The sequence below is a fragment of the Leucoraja erinacea genome, chromosome 5 (genome assembly GCF_028641065.1).
Source record: "Leucoraja erinacea ecotype New England chromosome 5, Leri_hhj_1, whole genome shotgun sequence".
NCBI lineage: Eukaryota > Metazoa > Chordata > Chondrichthyes > Rajiformes > Rajidae > Leucoraja > Leucoraja erinaceus.
Genome location: NC_073381.1, coordinates 19,759,809 through 19,784,245, shown reverse-complemented (window position 1 = coordinate 19,784,245; position 24,437 = coordinate 19,759,809). Strand labels below are relative to the sequence as shown.

The 24,437-nt window shown below is 42.9% G+C and overlaps 2 protein-coding genes across 2 annotated transcripts in view; one reads left to right on the top strand and one right to left on the bottom strand.

Annotated features, from left to right (window-relative positions):
- Positions 1-3,631: 3,631 nt before the first annotated feature.
- Positions 3,632-7,938, bottom strand: map10 (microtubule associated protein 10). The gene has a single exon (XM_055635186.1). The coding sequence runs from the start codon at positions 7,541-7,543 to the stop codon at positions 4,721-4,723; it is 2,823 nt and encodes a 940-aa protein (XP_055491161.1). The 5' UTR covers positions 7,544-7,938; the 3' UTR covers positions 3,632-4,720.
- Positions 7,939-8,282: 344 nt separating this feature from the next.
- LOC129697005 (signal-induced proliferation-associated 1-like protein 2) overlaps positions 8,283-24,437 on the top strand; it is a 437,405-nt gene continuing 421,250 nt past the window's right edge. The window contains exon 1 of the mRNA XM_055635187.1: positions 8,283-8,526. The gene's annotated coding sequence lies outside the window, so the exon portion shown is untranslated. The remainder of the gene's footprint in view (positions 8,527-24,437) is intronic.

Genomic DNA, 24,437 nt, shown 5'->3' with positions numbered 1-24,437 from the left:
ACAGAGATACATGCTGCTGAATACTGACTTGTCAGTCTCTAGGACAGTTACAAGTACAGTGTATAGAATAGTACCATTATCTTTTTTCTGCTTTCCACTTCTTTCACCCACGTTGATTTAAAAAGTTGCAAGAAAAACTATTTTATCTGCATAGAATTCAGTTTCTTTCATGAACCACATAGCAAGACTTTTTTTTATAGTAATCCTTTCCCATTTGTTTATAATGAACAATTTGTGCACGATCCACAAACATTAACTAATTAAAATTTGAGTATAGAAGCTGGGATGTAATGTTAAAATTGTACAAGGCATTGATGAGACCAAATCTGGAGTATGGTGTACAATTTTGGTCGCCCAATTATAGGAAGGATGTCAACAAAATAGAGAGAGTACTAGAATGTTGCCAGGGTTTCAACAACTAAGTTACAGAGATAGGTTGAATAAGTTAGGTCTTTATTCTCTGGAGCGCAGAAGGTTAAGGGGGGACTTGATAGAGGTCTTTAAAATGATGAGAGGGATAGACAGAGTTGATGTGGACAAGCTTTTCCCTTTGATAATAGGGAACATTCAAACGAGAGGACATGACTTCAGAATTAAGGGACAGAAGTTTAGGGGTAATATGAGGGGGAACTTCTTTACTCAGAGAGTGGTAGCAGTGTGGAATGAGCTTCCAGTGGAAGTGGTGGAGGCAGGTTCATTGGTATCATTTAAAAATAAATTGGATAGGCATATGGATGAGAAGGGAATGGAGGGTTATGGTATGAGTGCAGGCAGGTGGGACTAAGGGGAAAAAAAAAAATTGTTCGGCACAGACTTGTAGGGCCGAGATGGCCTGTTTCCGTGCTGTAATTGTTATATGGTTAAACTAACAAGGTGGGGAGACGGTGTATAGGAAGTGTAGGAGTCATTCTTGCTTAGGCTAGTTATTGTTTATATATTTTATTATTTTGTCTAGATATCTCTTGCAGAATTATTTTGTACACTTGGGGTGGGCTTTTGATACGTAGATGGGCCGTGACATACATCGGATCAGGCAAGAGAAACCACAGGGAGTGGTCAGATCAACTGGAGCCGGCACAGGAGAAGGAATAACAGTTTTTTTACCAGTTCAGATAGTAAGAACGGAAAGCTATGATTTGTATAAGGATAAAGAGGATCTGGTATGTTTACTTCTTTGTACAACTACTTCAATAAAAATCAATGAAACTGGAAAGATCGACTGGAAGATTTGTTTTTGATATCGACTGCGTAAATTCCACTTCTCCCTGCCTGTGTAGTAATGGCGATAATAAGTTGGACATTCGAAAAGTTTAATATTGCCATTACATTAAAGTAAAAACTGTTCTCTATGAGTGGAATTGAAGCCAAAACTGAACAAAGTATCTACCTGACGTTGACAACTCGACAATGTCGCCACCTGCACTTACCTGAATACGAAGATTGGAAACTTCGGAAGCCAGCGCAGGGAATCGTGAATAAACGAACAGCTACTGCATTAAGTTTTATTGGAAAGCTGCATTGTGCTGTATTGGAAAAGCTGAAAGGCCATGCCTCCCATGTCTAAATCAAATGTAGTAAGCCCCGTGCCGCAGCATGCGAAAGGGACCTTCATACGGGCGCTGCAAGGGTGACCTGTGGGAGTCACCGCGAAGAAAAACGTACGGGCAGCCCATCAGTGGCAGTAGCACATGGGAAGGGACCACTCCATAACGCGACCTTGGGATGGGAGACAGGGCGCCGACCCTCTCCCGCAAGCGGATCAGCACCAATGACGGGGGTTCCTGGGACCCATCAGTAGCAGGGCCAAACTCCCCGGGGACGGTGAGCGGAGCACCATATACCAACTCCACGGAGGACGATGACAGATCCTCCTTGGGGGCCGTCCGAATCTCCAACAGGACCCATGACAACTCGTCCATCCACTCAGGGCCTGTGAGATGAGACTTCAGGGCGATCTTCAGACAGTGGTGGAACCGCTCCACCAATCCATTTGACTGGGGATAGTACTCTGTCGCGTAGTGGAGCTGCGTCACCAACAGGCGGGCCATGGCGGACCACAGTTCAGACGTGAACTGGGCGCCCCGGTTGGACGTGATGTGAAGTGGAACACCAAAGCAGGCAATCCAAGTTGGGCACGAGCGCACGACTGAGTTGAAGTGTCCCCTTCCCCAATCACTTCCTCTCCCATCCCCTACCCTCAGCCACTCCCGCCCTCTATCCCCTCCCAGCCCCCTCCTATCCCCTACTCCTCACCTCCCCCTATCCCCCCCACTATCCCTCTTCACCCCTCCTCCCTTCTCCATTCCCCCTCCCTCCCTACCTCCCACTCCCACTATTCCCCCCATCACTCACCCTCACCTCCCCCACCACTTTCCCCCCCTCTCCCCTCCCTACCCCCCCTCCCCAGGATCTTCTCCCCTCTCCTCCCCTCCCCCAATCCCTGCCTCACCTCTCCCCCTCCTCTCTTTTTCTCCTACCCTCAGTCACCCTCTCCCCATAACTCCCCTCCCTACCCCCCACTCCTCCTGCCTGCTCTATCCACCCCACTATCCCTCCTGACCTCCCCCACTGCCTTCCTCGCCCTCTATTCCCCACTCCCTATCCCCCCCTCCCTCCATTCCCCCTCCTCCCCCACTCCCTCCGCACCTCCCCTACTTTCCCCCCTCTCCCTGCTTACCCCCTCCTCTCCCTCAATCTCCCAGTAAGTCATCTCCTTCCTCGGGTATTCCTCACTCCCTACCTCCCCACTCTATTCACCCACGCTCCCTCCTCCCCTCCCCCCCCCACCCCCTCAATACCCCCCTCTCTCATCCTCACCTCCCCAGGTTCTCAAGGTTGCAGCTATCGGCCTCAGCGCCCAGGCCCCAGATCATCAGTGCCCAGGCCCCGGATCGTCAGCGCCCGCAGGCGCAGCCCCACCTGCTCTCCACCCGGCGGAGCGTTAGTGAAGAACATTCTGCTCATTCCGCTCCTTCCGCTGTATTCTCCTCGCCAGGCGCCGCCGGTGACTGACAGCAGAAGCAGCCAATTAGTGCAGCGATGGTGCAGGAAGGGGCGTCGCGAGTCCCGGCCGTGGCGGTGACTGACAGGACAGGAGACCAATCTGCGCATGCGCGGTTTTAAAGACTTTTAAACCTTAATACACTCGCGGTTTTTAAGATTTTTAAATCTCACTAACTTTTACATTAGACCACCGATTGGAACGAAGGTTGGTGCACTCGCAGTAGAAGAGAACGGTAAGCTGGTGAAAAATCGTAGCGTTGTCGCATACAGTTTTTGCGCAAATAGAAAGACCGCGCAAACCGGAAGATAACAAGATCTGAGCTTTACTCATGTATTAGAATATTCTCCTTGCTGCGAGCTGCGGCAATGGCCAAAGATCTAGGCTGTGTCAATCAGTGCGGAGATGGTACAGGAAGGGGCATCGCCGTCCCAGCCATGAGCCACTGACAGGAAAGGAGACCAATCTGTGCATGTGTGGTTTCTAAGATTTTTAAACCTTAATAACTTAAAAAATATACCCTAGATGTTGCACTTGTAGCACAGGAGAAAGCTGGATAAGGTGGCGAAAAATCGTAGCGCGATAGTGTACCGTTTTTGCGCAAATACAATAACCACGCAAACTGGAAGATAACAAGATCAGATTTAGTTATATATCAATACAAAAATTAAAAAACAAATATTATTTTCTGTGTTTATTTCACGTTACCGTCAAAAATGGATTTTGTCTATGTTTTTTGATCTCTGCCCCAATCTATTGAAGTTAAATTGGGAAAAATCATGTTCCACTTTTAGTAGAGATTGCCAATTAAACATTTAGCAAAGGAAGTGTAATGGAGGAGTACATAATACCTGAGACTTAGGGGACACTTCCCACGTTGGAATGAAGTGCTAGGGATGGGGATCATTGCCCAAGATGGCATCAGAAAAATCGGGAGTTCAAAACTGAAGGTCTGAAAGTCAGGGTTATTCTGGAAGCTTGATAAAGGAATAGAAGAGGAATTCAGGACTACCAGATAAACTGTGCTAGGAGCAGAGGCAAATGCTGGAAATAGAGAATCTGTAATGATAACATTAAGGGCCCCCTGCGTCAAATTGAATGCAAGGTTTGATTCGGCTGAATTAAAGGCAGAAGAGAGCAATAGAGTTGAAGAAAATTTATGAAGGGTGTACAAACACTATCTTTCTTTTCTCCAAAGTTTGGTTGCAAACTTTTACAACATCACAGGGTGGTTGTCAACCATTTTACAACATAAGTAATTGCAGACTCATGAAAAATGTTGAAAGGCAAAGATGGGGCTCTTTAGCATTCATTTAGAACCTGATCTAACAATTCATGTTTGTAAGGAGCAACAAGTAGAATAGGAAGTGAAGGGATATCAGGGAAACTAAGATTCAAGGTTGGAAAGAGAAATATCAGTTAGAAATATTCATGCTTCAATTGAGTAATTAGAATAAGAAAAAAAAGTCATAGTAGACAATGGTGGAAAGACATTTAAGGAGAGTATTCTGTCTATGTCAAGGTACTCAAAGGTTGAGAATCAGAATTTGATTAAAAAAATGGTCTAAAATTGCTTATCTTTCTCATACCAATTTTGTCACATATGATAAGTTGCATATTTTGCAAATGTAGGGCAATAGAAATGTAATGAGTAACAAGATTATTTTATATTGCCGAACCTACAGTAAAACAGTGGAAAGTTCAAAAACTTGTGACAGATTATAAAGTATATCCAGGAAGTTTGTTGGCTACTAGTTCAGAAATGTGTCTGCATTTGTTAATAATTCCTGTTCTTTCCAATTCATTCATTTCATCTGCTTGACTATCCGTTGTATTAATTTCAAGTCCACTGCAGAGTAGATCAGACACGCTAGATGGTACATAGGAGCTCACCTGTGATGTCCCCAAAGATTGGCTCTCTTCTAATGAACTGTGACCATTCCTTGAATTTGAATGTTGGGGGACCTCAGTGTTAGCTGGATTAATGTCTGATCTAGAACTCCACTGAACATTTGATTTAAGTTGATTCTCAAATTCTTCTTTGTTTGATGGGGTCAGTATTTTTATCAGTTCATTGACCTCAGTTGAGCTGGTTGCTCCATCGGATAAATTTGAGGTTGTTGAAGACAATGTCATTCTCTGATGGCGACTTTTTACAAGGTTTATACCTTTTAAAGTCCGTATTGGAGATTGCTTGGATGGTTTGGGTAGTGAGACTGATTCATCCTCTGTCTCGCTTTGAGCTGTCCCCTGATTGTCACTAGAATATTTGGAAAGGCTGGAGTCCAATTCACTGTTATAATATTTATATTTCACCCTAATGGCTCCAGTTTCTGTGCTGCTGCCTAAAGTATCTGCAAATTTACTGGGAGGATCAGGACTGGTAAAATCTTCAGAGTTGCCCACAGGTTCAGGACTGGTACAATCTTCCGAGTTGCCCACCGGTTCAGGACTGGTAAAATCTTCTGAATACTTGGGTTCATCACAGCTAATATAAGAAATCGGAGCATCAATGTCTTCAGCTGGTGTTGGATCACTAGTAAAAACAGGATTCATATTTGAAGTCTGCAGAAAATCCACTGCTACATTACAAGTCTCATTAACACTGGGGTCAGAATCGTAATTGAATATTTCAGGCATTCTGATTTTTACATCTTTTCGATAAAGATCATTGTCATTAGCGATCTGTAAATCCGCAACATCCATACAGTAATTTAATGGTCCCGGCGGTTGAACGGCAGTTGCGGCACGTTCAGGACCCAAAGTTGCTTCAAAGTTATTTTCCCCCGAAAGTTTACCACTGCTTTGAACTTTTGAAGAACGAGTTGAATCAGGTTCAATGCTGCTTCGAATCAATGTTTCAATATTTTCTTTACATCTGTCACCAGAAAGAGGTTGATCTTTTTGAAGATTTGAAGAATCTCTTTCACCTTTGGCTTCATGACGTTTTCGCACAGTCTTCTCTTTCAGATGTTCCATTCGTCTTCTTCGGGATAACTCTTTCTGTTCATGTAGTCTCAACATCTCTGGATTTGTTTGTCGGAGCCTTAACCGCAATGTGTTTGTTAATCCATACATAAGCTTTCTTTGGGGATGTTCCGATTTTTTTTGTGCGTTCCCTCGCTTCGGGTTATTTTCTTTATCAAAGATTCTGGAAGATGCATGTTGTTTTTGAATTTCCTTCTGTTGCTTAAAATTTGGTTTGGCAGATTTAGGTTGTGGTGATGCCGATATGGTCGGTTTATGAAATTCGGGTAAATCATTCTTTAAACCACTGTAAAGCCAAGCAAGTTGAGGGTGTACAGACAGAGGAATCTGCTCAGGTAATTGGTCATGGTGTAGTAAAGAGAGCTCTAGCAAAAGCGCATTTAGCAGAGGCAACTGTCTGATTGTATTACTTGCATCAAGATTAGCTGGGTTCTTTTGAATTTGTGTCTTTAACGTGGCTGCTGCTTCTAAGCAACTTTCGGGCAACCTAGAATTACTTAACTTTTGGCTCGTATCGAATAATTCATCACTTTCATCCGAGTCGAACTCATCAAGTAGAACTGACTCCTCGGGCTCCCCTGATTTCCAGATTTCAGATAGCTTCTCTTTGGGTTCATTCTTTGACTGACTGTAGTACAAGGGGGGCGGACAAAAAACGTTGTCCGCTTTGATATCCGCAGTTGGTTCCAATTCTAGATCGTGCTGTCTCATCTCGTGTTTCACACTCGTCTCTTTTGTCTGTTTGTTCGGGTTGCGTTTCTCCTTAAACACAAAAATGTTAACAGGCATTTCGCTCCGCTGAACAGTCTGGTCATCGGAAACTAGGTCAGGGCATTTTTCAGAGACAGGTAGAGTGCCTTGTGGTACTCTAGAGGGCCCAGTGCCTTGATCTGCGACCTTCCCACACACCCCTTGGTCTGCCGCACGCAGTTCAGTTGGCAAGTGAGAAATGTCCGTGTCCCGCATTTTAGCTTTCTGGACCTGGTTTTCTGGAGTATGTGGCAGCAAACCAACTCCCAAACTCATGAGTCTATATCCTGCAGATATGTGGCCAATCTTTACACCCATCAGGTTATAAAGAGAGTACAGCCCTCTCTTTCCTTGCCTGGAAGGCATGGTAAGGCCACGGTCCTCCACATCCACCCTGATGTTCTCTACTGCACCTGCCATCGAGATCAGACAACTTCCCACTAACTTGGGTACCCGCTGTGAAACGTCGAGCAGCATTACGTACAAGGGTGTGTTGGTCAAATGGCGATGAAGGGTCGACAGCCCCATCTTGAACAGGCAGGACTTGCCTTTATCGAAAGGGGTATTAGTGCTGCCTGGCGGCCGTCCGGAGCCTTCCCTCTCATGACCACGCTCCCAGCTCCGCCACAGGCTCTCCGCTCGTTCCGGTTCGGTCTGATAGACCAGGAGAGTGGGAAAGTCCAACAGCCTGAAGGCCACCGCCAGTAAAGTGCCGGATTCGGAGTAGGTGCTTGGCCCAACCTCCACGTACTCTACTAACAGCTCCAATGAGAACAGCGTCTCCACTTCAGCGACTTTACTCATTCTTAACAAATGGATGGCAGTTGCTATCTCTCCCCCCAATTCACCGGCTTTAAGAGAACCGGCTCTTTCCACGGGCTTCACAGCCGAAACCAAAGATTAGCTCCTATATAATCTTTGGCCGAAACCTTGACAACGCCGCCATGCAATGGATCACGGTACCTTGCGCGGATTGCCACCCGGGCGGGGGCTGCAGTCCTTCACAGGCGAGTTGCCTCTTTGACGACAACTTGACTACAATTCCCCTCCTGCCCACGGGCTTCAGCTTGTCCAACTACACAAAGGGAACGGACGGCGTCACGCGCCTGAAGGACGGTTTCGTTCAAAGATCATATAACGAGCTCCGCTGCAGGATCTTTGCTTTCGTTCGCCAGGTGGGGGTGGGAACGTGAATGGCCAATGTCGTGACTGAAAAGCCGGAGAGCGACCAATGGCAGGAGAAGGCCAGGGGACGGTGAATAGAAAGAGAGAGAGAAAGAGCCGAATCGGCCAATGGTTGGAGGGAAGGGCCAACGGGCGGCCAATGGTTGGAGGGGAGGGCCAACGGGCGGCCAATGGTTGGAGGGGAGGGCCAACGGGCGGCCAATGGGTGGAGGGAAGGGCCAACAGGCGGCCAATGGGTGGAGGGACGGGCCAACGGACGGCCAATTGGGGGAGGGGAGGGCCAACGGGCGGCCAATGGGTGGAGCTAAAGGACGAATTACGTCCAATGGAAGGAAAATAGCGGCCAGCAAGCAGCCAATGCGAGGAGCGGCAAGTCAGCGGGCGGAACATCGGTCGTCAGGTTGTGTTGAGGTGTAGGAGAATGTGAAAAGTTTCCAGCCTGCTGGCCGCAGGAAAAGGAGGAGGAGGTGGTGGAGGTGTTGCTGCTGCAAAGGCCGGTTGGAGCAGCAGCGGACTTTGGATGCGCTGGCGGTTCCATGGTGTGGATTGTGCGGGACTGAGTTCTCACTCGTGCACGTGCGGCTCGGCTCGACGGTTGTCAGGTAAGGGAGGCGGATTAGGAGTGGGGAGCTGTGGCTTGTTGACAAATTGAAGGTTGGAGAGTCCGTCAGTTCACCACCCGCGCTCGGACCAGCGTTAAGCTCCCGGTTGCTCGAGGGTTCATGTTCACTGGCAAACCGTCAGAAGTCCTCCCCCATCCCCTAACGCAACTCCCTCCATTTTATTACATCCCACCATACTCCCGAAAAATGCCAGGACTGTCGCCCCATTCTCCCTCCAGCTCCACTCTCCTACCCTCAGGGTAGTGTCGAAATGCCCCCAAAACATATCTTTACTTCTCATCGTGAGAGTCCCTTTCGTTATCCAGGTCTTCCCAGGTTAGGATAATACTTTTCTCTTCCCCCTCCTCAATCCTTTAATAAACGTAGCCCCCCACCTCTCATCTGAACAATGTTTTATTCTCTCCCAGGATAACCGTCCCAGTAATCCTCCCTCCCTCCATCCCCATATCCTCTCAAAACGTTGTTCGCACCGTCCCCCACTGGGATAGGATCATTAGCAGATCAGCCTCCCCCTCTCCCCCTCGGGCAGGACGACAACCCGTCGTTCCTGCGGGTGGTTGTGTTCCCCCTGTGGAAGAGAGCAGGCTGAACGCTGTGATCGCGGGACCTTTCCTCGAAGCTGATCGACTCTGCGGATCGGGTAACTACTCTCGGTTCAGCAAGAGGACCGCGGCCGGCCAATGTATTTAATGCGTACGAATACTCCACCTTTCTGCTAGAAACGAAATGAAATTGGAAATACAAGAAAAGGGTTTCTGTCCCGTCCTCTGAATCCGGAAGATTCCCGCGGTCCTTCACTCACCCCACCCATCTGAAAACCTTCAAAACCCAAACGGTCCTGAGATTAAAATCATGTATTTCTTCGTTATGTGTAATAATATATTTAATTAGATGTTGTTGTTGACTGGGTGTGTGCAGTCCAGAGACCTGCTTGAGAGCCCAATTGCGCAGCGCATCCCCGTTCCTCTGGAAGTTGTAGGAATCCGTTTGATGTGTTGTGGAATTGGTTTTGTTGGTTTATTTTCTTCCGACTTTGTCCGCTAGATGGCTTGAATCGCACTATGGACGAGATTTCGGGTTCACTTTGTGCCGAAACACTTCCCACATTTGGTCTACACTGTTTACTTTTTTCCCCCCGCAGGGGGTATTTCTACAATTAAACTATGACCGCATTGACAATGTTCTGCAAATTGAATGATCGTCTTTAATTTAAAATGTTTTATTATAACTGTATAAGGCAAATTAATATGTGGAAAACATACATTGCGGCGTGTTTAGTGTTGTTGATCAATACCCCATAAAGTTTATCCGCTTTTTCAGTGAAAATAATAACACTATACATCGTCCTCTACGATTGTTTTCTGCGATTTATCGGGCCCCTCGAGCAAAATCTGCGTTGAAAATATGCCCTTCCAGCTCGAGATGATAACAGTTACTGACAAAGAACAATGTAATCGATTATATTAGTTGTTCATTTAATGAATTGGGATACAGTTTAAAAAATAGTCTGAGTAAATGTACAACGTGCCTCATATCTCAGATTTGTAATTTCTGCTAAATTTGGCTCGTTACTGCTGTACGGTTACTGTTGGCGATATTTGTCATGGTAACATTGCAGAAGATGTTTGGCTTCACAGAAGGATACTGCTTAATAACCCTCGTTCATTGTAAACTTGTTAGGCTCAAGTGTAGTCAATTGGAGATAATATTTTGCAACATGTATTTATGTTGTGGCGATGTTGAGCATAAATGAGTGGTGGAATATTGTGTTGAGGGACCAAGCCTCTTGTGTGACAGGAACCCAACGGGTCCCACTTAGTCTAGTAGATTCTAAAGTTTATAGGGAAATATTAGTGTGGATGACCAGTAATTTGATTTACTTGGTGGATAGTAGTGTCAGGAGGGGACTCCAGGAAATGACAGGCTTTGCAGTTGAAGGATTGGTCACCAATGGAGCAGAGCTTAAAATCAGGGATAAGGAAGAAACCAAAGTTGCAGCTCACTGATAACTTATTGTGCTCTAGGGCAGGAGGAGACTAGAGATATACATTGGCAGTAGACAATAGGTGCAGGAGTAGGCCATTCGGCCCTTCGAACCAGCACCGCCATGTGATCATGGCTGATCATCCCCAATCAGTATCCCCCGTTCTTGCCTTCTCTCCATATCCCCTGACTCCGCAATCATTAAGAACCCTTCCTTGAAAGTGTCCAGAGAAGCGGCCTCCACTGCCCTCTGAGGCAGAGAATTCCATGGTCTCACACCTCTCTGTGTGAAATTTACATAAAGTACATTTACATAAAGTTCATAGCACAACAAACAAACCTCTCAGGCCAATGGAACAGTTTCAGAAACGGAGTACAATGGAGTACGTACTCACTACTGTATCACACATAACTAAAGGCAAGGGAATTGGTGATGGAAGCAGAAACTAATTGTATCATAATGTAAACAGTAGTTTTGCCTACTTTGGGGCAAATATATTTAAGATATTGGTATAACAATTATCAATTTGAATAAAAAATGCATAACTAGACCAATATTTGGCATAATTTATCTATTTATTCACATGCTTAACATACAGGTAAATTGTCAATCTCTGGAAGACAATATAAATGAACAGATTACTAACAAGAATTTTGAATATGCAAAACATAAAGGCACTAGAATATTAAAGAAACATATGTTTTGTAAGATAATGCTTTTTATTACTCAATATTCAATATTACTCAATATTCAAATGACCTTGTTTGTTGTCTAGTAAACCAGGTCCCACTGTGTCATGCTTCCTTATATCAATACACCAGCTGTTGAAAGATTATTCTGAAGTGCTGAAGGGGAAAAGGTTACCCTTGATGTTCTGGCCTTAAATAAGCCTAGTCTTTAGATTTAGAAGTTGTCAGGGCAACGGTTGATTATTTCCAGTCTTCACTGAATGGAAGGAATCGAGTGTCCTGCTCTGTAGTGACGCTGCGAACGATGGCAGCTGTAATGACGGCTGTATCTTGTGACTTAAGAATGAAAAAAAAAAATCTGTCAGCATTGCAATGTGATTGCAGTTTTGGTTTAATTTGAGCACAATTAATTTAATCATGGTTAAGGTATCAATTATTTATTTTTTTTAAAGGCTAGAATTGCTGCATTAAGGGCCTGTCCCACTTAGGTGATTTTTTCGGAGACTGTCGGCGACTGTCACAGTCGTAGTAGGTCACCGAAAAACCAGCGACTGGACCCCCTCTACGACAATGTTTACGACAACCTACCACCTAGTCGACGGCAAGCTACCGACAATCGGCGACCCAGTCGATGCGACTTAGGACGTCCACCTATGATCACACCCACAACAACCTACCACCACACAGGCATCAACCAAAGTCAACCTATGTCCACCCGCGACAAGCAACGACCCTGTCGGCGACAACTGAAGACAATTCAGTCGCCAATTGACGTAGGTAGTAGCCAATGGAATTCACCGAAGTCAGCACCCGGAGACAACCAACGTCATCCTGGCGACAACCTGTGACAGGAGAAGACAGGCAACATCAAGCCCACTGTCATCAAAAGGTTTTGAACATTTCAAAATCCAACGGCGACAAGGAAAAAGATACGACTCTTGAGGAGACAACTCACGACAGTATAGGCATCACCCCGTGACCATTTGGCGACACCCTATTTTCCGGCTGTCGCCAAAAAAATCTCTCTGTGTTGCATGCAGCAGCAGAAAGTTACTTGTGTTTTGGATTGTATCATTCTGCTTAATCTTTCCTTGGATACCATGGGGCACAGAACCTGAACCTGCATGAAACCTATGGTGTGATGGAACTAATTGTGTTCTGTACATTAGAGCAAGGCGAATAAACTGTTATTTAGTCCAAACAATTGTAGACCTACATCAAAGAATTAGGGTTTCGGTCCGAAAGGTTGCCTATTTCCTTCGCTCCATAGATGCTGCCGCACCTGCAGAGTTTCTCCAGCACTTTTGTCTACCTTCGATTTTCCAGCATCTGCAGTTCCTGCTTGAACATTTTATTTACTCCATTGTGATATCTCCTCAAGGTATGCCTACTTTGAAGAAGTTCTCCTCCCTCCGAAGACAGTTTTAACTGCAGGAGATGCTACACTTGTCGCTTTACCTCCCACCTCGACTCCATTCAAGGACCCAAGCAGTCGTTCCAGGTGTGACAGAGGTTCACCTGCACCTCCTCCAACCTCATCTATTGCATCCGCTGCTCTAGGTGTCAGCTGAGCTACATCGGTGAGACCGAGCGTTGCTTGGCGATCGTTTCGCCGAACACCTCCGCTCGGTCCGCATTAACCAACCTGATCTCCCTGTGGCTCAGCACTTCAACTCCCCATTCCGAATCCGACCTTTCTGTCCTGGGCCTCCTCCATGGCCAGAGTGAGCACCACCGAAAATTGGAGGAGCAGTACCTCGTATTCCGCTTGGGCAGTCTGCACCCCAGCAGCTTGAACATTGACTTCTCCAATTTCCGGTAACCCTTGTGTCTCCTCCCATTCTCAGCATTCTGGCTACTCCTCTTCGTTTCTTCTTCCCCCCCCCCCCCCGCCTATTTCCTTCGCTCCATAGATGCTGCTGCACCCGCTGAGTTTCTCCAGCACTTTTGTCTACCTTGCATCAAAGAAAGAATGTGTCTCGCCCATCATCTTAGCTGCAGGGCAGCACACCATTGTATGTCCCGCAACTTAAACTGTAATTTTTAGTCACTAAATAGGTCAGAGGATAATTGACAATGCAATACTCTAGTTACAAATTTTGAAGAGGTACTGTTTACTGAAATAAATACTCTTGAAAATGGTGGATGATGAATGAACATAACCTTTTGAACTCTTGAACATCAAAAAAACTAAGGAGCTGATCGTGGACTTTAGGAGGGCACATCATCCGAGGACGTACACACCATTGAGGATAAATGGGGAAACTGTGGATAGGGTGAGCTGTTTTAAATACCTGGGAATCCACATCTCTGAGGATATTACATGGACATCACACACTGCAGCACTAGTGAGTAAGGCAAGGCCTTTACCACGTCAGGCAATTGAGGAAATTCAGAGTGTCTCCGAGGATCCTCCCGTGCTTCTACTCAGCGACTGTGGAAAGCATCTTGTCCGGAAATATCACAATCTGGTTTGGGAATTGCTCTGCCCAGGACAATAAGGCTCTGCAGAGAGTAGTGCATTCAGCCGAATGCACTATGGGAACTTCACTCGCCCATCTACAGGAACTATACATCAGGAGGTGCAACTCCAGAGCCAATAAGATCATGGGAGACCCCTTCCACCCCTGCAACGGACTGTTCCAGCTGCTAAGCTCAGGCAAACACCTCCGTTGCCATGCTGTGAGAACGGAGAGGTTGAGAAGGAGTTTCTTCCCAGAGGCCATTAGGACTTTAAACTCCTATCTCACCAGGGACTACATTCTACTGTGTTTTTTTAATTGCTGTTTTTTTTCCCTTTTTCCTTCCGCCCACAATATTTAATATGTAAACGAATATGTGATTCTGTTCCATTCTGTTTGTAGTTTGTTTGTTTGTTTTTTGCACAAAGTCCGCGAGCATTGCCACTTTTCATTTCACTGCACATATCATATGTGTATGTGACGAATAAACTTGACTTGACTTGACTTTTTATCAATTGCCAAAAAGTAAATAAAGTTTTATAGGACTGCAGCACAATGGAAGTGTGGAGCGATTCTCTGTGATTAAGATCCTTTTAAAAAAAAAAAAAGAAAAACCCAATATTTCTTCACTCCATGACCAAAGACGAATACATGAATCGTGTGCACACAAAAATACCATGCTGCATTGAGGAATTTTGATAAATCTCACTTTAAAACAAATATTTTTTTCATAGGTTCAAGGATTGTTAGTTTAGAAAGAATGTGTGTAGTTAGTTATGGTGCTGTTATGGATTTGGTTAAATGAAATAGTGAAAATGTAAACAGATATTTGTGCAAATCAAATTGAACTACCCCAAAAGATCAGTGTTGGAACAAATGGTATTGTGATCAATCTAACATGCCAATTTGATTTGAAACACTGCTTTTCTTCCTTCACTATCCTTCCCCATCTTTTAAAATGGATCAATTAGAATTTTCACATTGTCTTCATATCTAAACTTTTAAAATTAGATTGTATGTATTCAGCAGTTGTATCTGATCCTAATCAAATAACTAAATTCTTCTTCAGCACAAATTGACACGGATCTTCTCGTAATTTTTTCTGATCAGTTATTCACTATGCTCTTGTTTTAAGGTCAGTAACCTTGTACATTGATAATTTGGTACAGTTGGTTGTCACTCTTTCTTGAGCAAGACCATGATATCTAGTTCATAGTGTTACTGATTGCTCCAATCTGGGCTTGGAGGTTGCTTTCACACTGAAGACAAAGGTTTATTTAGTGCAGAGCTTGGAAGGAGGGCATTTCATTTATGTGGCAAGCTAAAGTGAATGGTAACTAGCTTGATGTACTGAAAGCAGACCTTATGCATACTTTTAAAACTCAATATTACAAATAACTTTTTTCGGCAAACCTCATCTTGATTGAATGGGGTGGAATGGGCTGGATGGGTTGGAGTTTGTAAAATGTGTGCAGGATAGTTTTTTGCAACAATACATAGAAGTACCTACTAGAGAAGGGGCGGTGCTGGACCTCCTGTTAGGAAATGAGATGGGTCAGGTGGCAGAGGTATGCGTTGGGGAACAGTTTGGGTCCAGTGATCACAATACCATTAGTTTCAATATAATTATGGAGAGGGACAAAACTGGACCTAGGGTTGAGATTTTTGATTGGAGAAAGGCTAACTTTGAGGAGATGCGAAAGGATTTAAAAGGAGTAAATTGGGACAGTTTGTTTTATGGGAAAGATGTGGAAGAGAAATGGAGTACATTTAAAGGTGAAATTTTAAGAGTACAGAATCTTTATGTCCCTGTTCGGTTGAAAGGAAATCGTAAAAATTATAAAGAGCCATGGTTTTCAAGGGAAATTGGACACTTGGTTCGGAAAAAGAGGGAGATCTACAATAATTATAGGCAGCATGGAGTAAATGAGGTGCTTGAGGAGTATAAAAAATGTAAAAAGAATCTTAAGAAAGAAATTAGAAAAGCTAAAAGAAGATATGAGGTTGCTTTGGCAAGTAAGGTAAAAGTAAATCCGAAGGGTTTCTACCGCTATATTAATAGCAAAAGGATAACGAGGGATAAAATTGGTCCATTAGAGACTCAGAGTGGACAACTATCTGCAGAGCCAAAAGAGATGGGGGAGATATTAAACAGTTTCTTTTCTTCGGTATTCACCAAGGAGAAGGATATTGAATTATGTGAGGTAAGGGAAACAAGTAGAGTAGCTATGGGAACTATGAGGATCAAAGAAGAGGAAGTACTGACACGTTTGAGAAATATAAAAGTGGATAAGTCTCCAGGTCCGGACAGGATATTCCCTAGGACATTGAGGGAAGTTAGTGTAGAAATAGCAGGGGCTATGGCAGAAATATTTCAAATGTCATTAGAAACGGGAATAGTGCCGGAGGATTGGCATACTGCGCATGTTGTTCCATTGTTTAAAAAGGGGTCTAAGAGTAAACCTAGCAATTATAGACCTGTTAGTTTGACATCAGTGGTGGGCAAATTAATGGAAAGAATACTTAGAGATAATATATATAAGCATCTGGATAAACAGGGTCTGATTAGGAACAGTCAACATGGATTTGTGCCTGGAAGGTCATGTTTAACTAATCTTCTTGAATTTTTTGAAGATGTTACTCGGGAAATTGATGAGGGTAAAGCAGTGGATGTTGTGTATATGGACTTCAGTAAGGCCTTTGACAAGGTTCCTCATGGAAGGTTGGTTAAGAAGGTTCAATGGTTGGGTATTAATGGTGGAGTAGCAAGATGGATTCAACAGTGGCTGAATGGGAGATGCCAGAGAGTAATGGTGGATGGTTGTTTGTCAGGTTGGAGGCCAGTGACGAGTGGGGTGCCACAGGGATCTGTGTTGGGTCCACTGTTGTTTGTCATGTACATCAATGATCTGGATGATGGTGTGGTAAATTGGATTAGTAAGTATGCAGATGATACTAAGATAGGTGGGGTTGCGGGTAATGAAGTAGAGTTTCAAAGTTTAAAGAGAGATTTATGCCAGTTGGAAGAGTGGGCTGAAAGATGGCAGATGGAGTTTAATGCTGATAAGTGTGAGGTGCTACATCTTGGCAGGACAAATCAAAATAGGACGTACATGGTAAATGGTAGGGAATTGAAGAATGTAGGTGAACAGAGGGATCTGGGAATAACTGTGCACAGTTCCCTGAAAGTGGAATCTCATGTAGATAGGGTGGTAAAGAAAGCTTTTGGTGTGCTGGCCTTTATAAATCAGAGCATTGAGTATAGAAGTTGGGATGTAATGTTAAAATTGTACAAGGCATTGGTGAGGCCAATTCTGGAGTATGGTGTACAATTTTGGTTGCCTAATTATAGGAAGGATGTCAACAAAATAGAGAGAGTACAGAGGAGATTTACTAGAATGTTGCCTGGGTTTCACAACTAAGTTACAGAGAAAGGTTGAACAAGTTAGGGCTTTATTCTTTGGAGCGCAGAAGGTTAAGGGGGGACTTGATAGAGGTTTTTAAAATGATGAGAGGAAAAGCTTTTCCCACTGAGAGTAGGGAAGATTCAAACAAGGGGACATGACTTGAGAATTAAGGGACTGAAGTTTAGGGGTAACATGATGGGGGAACTTCTTTACTCAGAGAGTGGTAGCTGTGTGGAATGAGCTTCCAGTGAAGGTGGTGGAGGCAGGTTCGTTTTTATCATTTAAAAATTAATTGGATAGTTATATGGATGGGAAGGGAATGGAGGGTTATGGTCTGAGCGCAGGTATATGGGACTAGGGGAGATTATGTGTTTGGCACGGACTAGAAGGGTCGAGATGGCCTGTTTCCGTGCTGTAATTGTTATATGGTTATATGGAATGACAAGCATTTAAGAGAGGAAATGTATTACGTTTTCATGAGCTAGAATATACCTTTCAATCCCCAGCGCAGCTTTGAAAAAGGTTTTCAGAGTATTGGTTGTATTTCCTGCCTGAGTAGGTGAGAACTGTAGTTCTCAAGTAGTGAACAATGGAAAGATGTGACATTGCTCTTTGAAAGGTCCAACTTAATTTGTGTCCTGTTCACTTGTTTCTTTCTAAATTGCCCTCAGAACTTTTAAATAATTCTATGTATGTCTACTAATAATTTTAAGCCATTGCGGTAATCATTGAAGCAGAGGTATCACTCTACTGGTCTGCGACACCAGTTGTTGACGGATTGTGTTAACCATTTCAAAGAAATTGCATGTGAGGTCATTCCTATTTGGGTTTCAATGCTGTTGCAGTGTGCTGATTGTGCTAATTTTATGTTGATGAACTTTTCCCAAATGGTAGCCGGCGGTCGTAATGATAACTTCACTCTTTTGTGGCTGGTAGGTCACTTGTTCCTTGAATGGGGACAGGGAGTTCTGGAGGGGTTGCAGCTGGTCTTGTCACGGCCCCTACGCCAGTAATCGGAGAAGGGATTTGTACACCTTTGCGTTCTCCTGAACACTATTAGGGTTTGCAATTAATTAGTTGAATCGGAAACTTTCTCGTGGTGAAATATTTAATGGGCAGACTGGAATAAGATGGCCCATTGCATTATACATGCCGATACATGTACAAATTCACAAGGTAGAGAAGGGTGTTTGGGGGTGGTAGGGAGCAGCAGAACAAAGTCACGGTGGGGGCAGAGCTCAAGTTATTTTTTTTTCATAGGTGGGAGAATGTTCAATGAATGTTTCATTTTATTTTATTGACAGCAGATGCACTCTGCATGCACATTATTCATTGGTACTAAATGTAAAGCCAAAGCTTGAAGCAAATATTTAACCACTGGTTGTGTAATTATAAAATGTATGCTTCACAGCAGAAGAAATATGCACGTGCATTTTAGTATTCCTTTTGATTCAAGGCCTGATAATAGCCTTTCTGATGATCAAAAGGATGTTTCTTCTCATGAAATGTATATTTTTAAGTGTTTCCATTTAGCTAATTAAAATTTGAGAATTCAGAACAAATTTTGCGCACATGTTCTATATAGTTAATTTGGAAAAGTAAGTTCAATACTTTGTCTCCAATTGTTCAGAGACATGGTTTGAACCGGGATCCTAGAAAAAATATTAAAGATTGCTTCTTAACCCCAATAATTCTGACATACTTTTAGATCATTACCTAATCATTTTGTGGCTTACTGTCTTTTTTCTCTCTCTGAAATGCCTTTGAATACCTTATAATATTAAAGGAGTTTTGTAATTATTGTTTTGCGTTTAAAATACTTCTTAACAAGGAATGGATGAAACTTCAGAGTAATTTCAGATTGTTTATTGTTTAACTTTGATCATCATTTGATAGACGCCTTTATTCCAAAATTTCTTTCTTGCATAAATCATAAACCTTTTAACTAAAATGTTACATTCAAATATTTTAAAAATCAAATGGAGGTGTACCACTCGACTATTTCCAATGTTGTGATACTTCACTATGTTAAGATAATTATCTGTTTCTGTTGAGTAAATTGGGAAGTTTGGCATTAAATGAGGACAGCACTTGTATACATCGTAGGTTGCTGCTTTTGTACAGTTGGTTTGAAGGAACTGTTGTAATTTGGTTGAGGACAGGAGATTTATCTCAGTGATGTTGCCATCAAATTTATAGTGGGAAGAGATACAAAACGTGATTATTTTACCACAGTTGTATCCTGCAAAACTATTTGTACTCTTAGCTGCCACCTTGTTTGAATCCAATTTACAATTTCCATGGCAAGACATACGCAAGTAGCTTTGCTGGAGGTTAAAGATAAACTTTATTCTGGATCATGGATTTTTCCCCACATTACATCCTGATACTGTACTGTTATGTGCATTTCCAGAAAGGTTTTTGAGAGTTCATGGGATTTGATGAAAGAATCATTACATCTTTGTGGCTGGAGATAATTAAGTTAGTTGTAATACAGATATTCTCCAGGTAATTATATCACGGCACATATCTGGGGAAACAATATTGGCTGGCATAATTAATTAATGAATCAGTGTAGATTTTATAGTTCTGGTTATCATGTGCATGATGGAAATCAGCTAGATGATTGGAGTGAGAGCTCATAGATACTCAAAACATAACAGTGAATAAATAGCAGAGGTGCTGGGGTCTCTGCGTTAGAATCCCAGTATATTAAATGTGTTCATGAACTGTTAACTTGATTGATTCTTGGTCTTTGAATTTTTATTTGAAACCTGTCTTGGAACGTCAAGGCATATTGAGTGTAGGTGCAAGTAGGTTGGAGTTGGGTAGTAAATGATTTTAATTTGCTGCAAAAAGGTGAAACAATGACAACTTGCTTGTGGATGACTGTATTACATGTAATTCACAGCAAATATAAACCAGCAGAGATCAAACAGTTGCCTGGTCACTGAAGGAACAAGTGTATTCTTATTGAAGGAATGTACTTGTTTCTCATTCCCACCTGAGGCAAGAAGCCTGCAATGGTAAATACAACTGTTATTGTTAAAGTTTTAATTATTATGCAAATTCCTCTAATAGATCATAGAGCGCATCCTAGCTAGACTCACTAGAAATTGCTGATTTGAACTATTTAAAAACTATATTAACCGCATAACCTATCATCAGAGAAAAAAAATTACATTTAAATTCAAAAGATGTATACCGTCTTGTTTTGGGTTTCAAGCCAATTAACTTTTCATCTCATTCATCAAATCCAAATAAACTTGATAGCAGTAATATTTGAAAGGTATTAAAAATTGTATTTTTTTGCAGGATCACACCTATAAACTTAAGAATTTTAATTGAGGCAGGATTTTCATATGCTCTTAAAAACTAGTGGTTGGAGTGAATAGTTATTCCTAGCTGTTGTCTTCAGCTGAAAAAAAAGTTACTGGATTCATGCCAGCAGTTGGGATGATTTTAACGGATGCATTTTAACCTGCTATTTTAAAAGCATTTTTTTCCCTCCAGATTTGTTTATGCAGGTGCAATCGGCAGATTGTATCAATGAAACTTAAACAGACTGTTTCATCTTGCCAGCAGAAAGTATTGATAATGTAACACACCTCCCCTGACTAAAATCCATCATCCCCCAACACTGCAAACCTAAGCAGAACAAAGTAGTTTTGCCCCTAGTACATACTCTGCTTTTCAATAAGATTATGACTGATCTACCTTTGCTTGCGTTCACTTTCCTTCCTTTCCTCAATAATCCTTATTTGCTTTATTGATTGAAATATCTTGTCTTGCTTGGCTTTGACTAATTTAAATATTCAACCCCCACAACTTTCTGGGGTAGAAATTCTAAAAACTTGCAATGCAAAATAATGTCCTCATCTGGAGGCTATGCGTTTTAGTCTACGAGAGGAAACGTCCTCCCAGCACTCGCTCTGAGCCCCTAAGAATATTCTGCTTCAAGTAGATTTCCTGTTTCATGTCTGGTGGGGGAGGAGGAAGAGGAGTGGGGAGAGAGGGAGTGGGGAATAGAGGGAGAGGAGGGCAGTGGGAGAGACGGGGAGGGGGGGGGGGGGGGGGGGGCGGGAGATAGGGGAGGGGAGGAGAGAAGGGGGGAATAGAGGGAGAGGAGGGCAGTGGGGGGGGGGAGGGGGGGATGGGGGAGGTGAGGAGTGGGGGATAGAGGGATAGGAGAGGGGACAGGAGTTATGGAGGGAGGGTAGGGGAGGGGAGGTGGAGAGGGGAACTAAGAGGGTGGGGGAAGGAGTGCTGGGGGATTAGGGGAAATGAGCTGCACCTGTGCAGTTGGGGGCTGTGCGTGAGTGGTGGAATACTGCGTTGGGGGAACGGGTGAGTGGTGGAAATTTGCGTTGGGGGAGCAGACCCAACGGTGTCTGCACTTAATTTAGTTCTTTCTAAAATTGTGATTTAATATAAGCTCTCTATTTTAAACTAAATTAAATCAGACTCTTCCAACATCTTGCACAGTTGTAACAATACATCCTGACTCTTGCAATCAATGCCTTACTGTTGAAGGCAGGAATGCCAAATGCTACTTTCACATCTGTGTCTACCTGGGTTGCAACTTTTGGGTTATTATGTACTTGTGCCCCTTGGCCTCTCTTGACTCCATAGACCTGCCCTGGTTTAATTTGCAAAAATGCACCACTTTACACATATCAAATTTAAATTCCATCTGCTATTCTTTGGTTCATTTTCTCAGTTGATCTAGATCCTGTTGTAATCTTCTTCACTGTCCACTATACCAGTAATTGTAACATCGTCTGTAAACTTACTGACCATGCCAACGATTCTGTTCCAAATTGGGAACATACACAACAAACCCGAATATATATTATTTGGATGAAGAGATTAAAAATAACATTAGCAAATTTGCAGATGACACAAAACTGGGTGGCAGTGTGAACTGTGAGGAGGATGTTATGAGGATGCAGGATGACTTGGGCAGATGCATGGCCTGATGCAGTTTAATGTGGATAAATGTGAGGTTATCCACTTTTGTGGCAAAAACAGGAAGGCGGATTATTATCTAAATAGTGTCAAGTTGGAAAATTGGGGAGTACAACGGGATCTGGGGGTCCTTGTTCATCAGTCACTGAAGGTAAGCATGCAGGTACAGAAGGCAGTGAAGAAAAAGAATGGCATGTTGACCTTCATGACACGACGAGTTGAGTATAGGAGCAAAGAGGTCTTCCTGTAATTGTACAGGGCCCTGGTGAGACCACACCTGGAGTATTGTGTGCAGTTTTGGTCTCAACTTGAGAAAGGACATTCTTGCTATTGAGGGAGTGCAGCGTAGGTTCAAGAGGTTAATTCCCGGGATAGCAGGACTGTCATATGTTGATAGATTAGAGTGGCTGGGCTTGTATACTCTGGAATTTGGAAGGATGAGAGGGAATCTTATTAAAACATATAAGATTATTAAGGGATTGGACACGCTAGAGGCAGGAAACATGTTCCCAATGTTGGGGAGTCCAGAACCAGGGACCATAGTTTAAGAATAAGTGGTAAGCCATTTAAAACTGAGATATGGAAAAGCTTTTTCACAGAGTTGTGAGTGTGGAATTCTCTGCCTCAGAGGGCGGTGGAGGCTGGTTCTCTGGATGCTTTAAAGAGAATGTTAGATAGAGCTCTTGGGGATAGCGGAATTAAGGGATATGGAGATAAGGCAGGAACGGGGTACTCATTGTGGATGATCAGCCATGATCACTTTGAATGGCGGTGCTGGCTCGAAGGGCCGAATGGCCTACTCCTGCACCTATTTAAAAAAAAAAAAAATTATAAAAATGTATTAAAAAAGTTTATAAGTGTGAGCAATGATTCCTGCGGCACACTGCTAGTTATTAACTCCAATCTTAAAATCAACCCTGCACAACCATCCTTGTACTCCTTTGCCAAACCATTTTTGTATCCAGTTGACTATCTGACATCCTTCCAGACCAGGTTACAAATTCCTTGCCTTCTGGTCCTAATCAAGTCCTATAGAGCTGCATAGTTCAAACGAGATGAGAGGGGAATCTTTTAAAAGAAACCCGAGGGCAAATTTTTCCTTATCGTGTAGTGGGTATAAACAGCCTGAGAAAGTAATTAAAGCAGGTACAATGCAACATTTAAAAGTTAGTTGGAAAAGCACATGGATAGTGTAGATAGCTTGATAAAAGTCATGCAAATGATTTGTATCTGCAATTAAACTTCAGTTTATGGGAAGCAGAAAATCTGGAGTGGAGTGTAGGGGACATGAAATAGATCTTTAGCATGTGAATTTGCTGGTACCTGGATCATATTTTGCATTTATCACCTGTTTTCCCCATATCTGGTGTTCTGTGGCGCATGTGTAAGATATTGCCTGCCCTGCAAATCCTTGATCTTTTCGAATTCCCTTTGGGTGTAAAGCTATGTATGTAAAACTGTTGCATTGTACAGTTGTTTATAAAGCACTTGCCCCACTGGCATGCCTTTGGGGGGAAAAAATAAGATAGTGTGGATTGCATTTATGACATTGACCTATACTTTCTGTTGAAGATGTAATTACTCTGAAATGAGATGATGGAATTAAACAATTTTTTTTTTAAATACTCTCAAATTAACATGCCCTACCCTAGCTTTTCAAATACAGAAAGGAATGTTGTATGCTCTTTCAATGATTTAGTATAGACGTAGCATAATGATAATTGATTATATGCTCTTCTGTGATAAGTTCCTACTATTTTAGGATGGGATGGAAATAGTGGCAGAAACGTGTATTTAGTGAAGGCTGGAAGGCTAACAATAATGGCCATAGTTCGCCAATTCCTCTTTCTACCTTCCTCTCATCGCCTCTTCCTCTCTATCTCCCCCCCCCCCAAACATTTCTCCCTAGGAGGAGCTCAAATGGCTCTACATGGAGCACAAATTATTTTTTTTCAGCCTCTATTTATTATTAAAAATAAATAAGAGGCAGGAAAAAGCCATTTGAGTTCCTTGTACCCATGCTATCATTCAATAAGATCATGGTTTGTCTTTCATCTCGGTGCCATTCCTTGTACTAACCACATATCCCTTGATTCCCTTAATTCCTTAAATCTCTAACCTTTACCCGTAGGTAAGACTGGTTGGTTAACAATGGGGTGCTAAGCTTTAATAATATACAATCTAATTAATCATATTTAATTTATGTTAGCACATCCGAGGATAGATGTGAAGCCACAATGGACATTGACTCCTCTAAGAAAGTTTTAAATGCCTTAAAGCACATCACTGTTCTATTTTTAAAATATCTAATTTTCATTTCATAATCTCACCACATTATTTATGTATTTGAATGGTTTAGCTATCCTCTTTCTCAATGTAT

Coding starts and splice junctions, on each gene's coding strand:
- map10 (XM_055635186.1), bottom strand. CDS start 7,543: ATGAGTAAAGTCGCTGAAGTGGAGACGCTGTTCTCATTGGAGCTGTTA.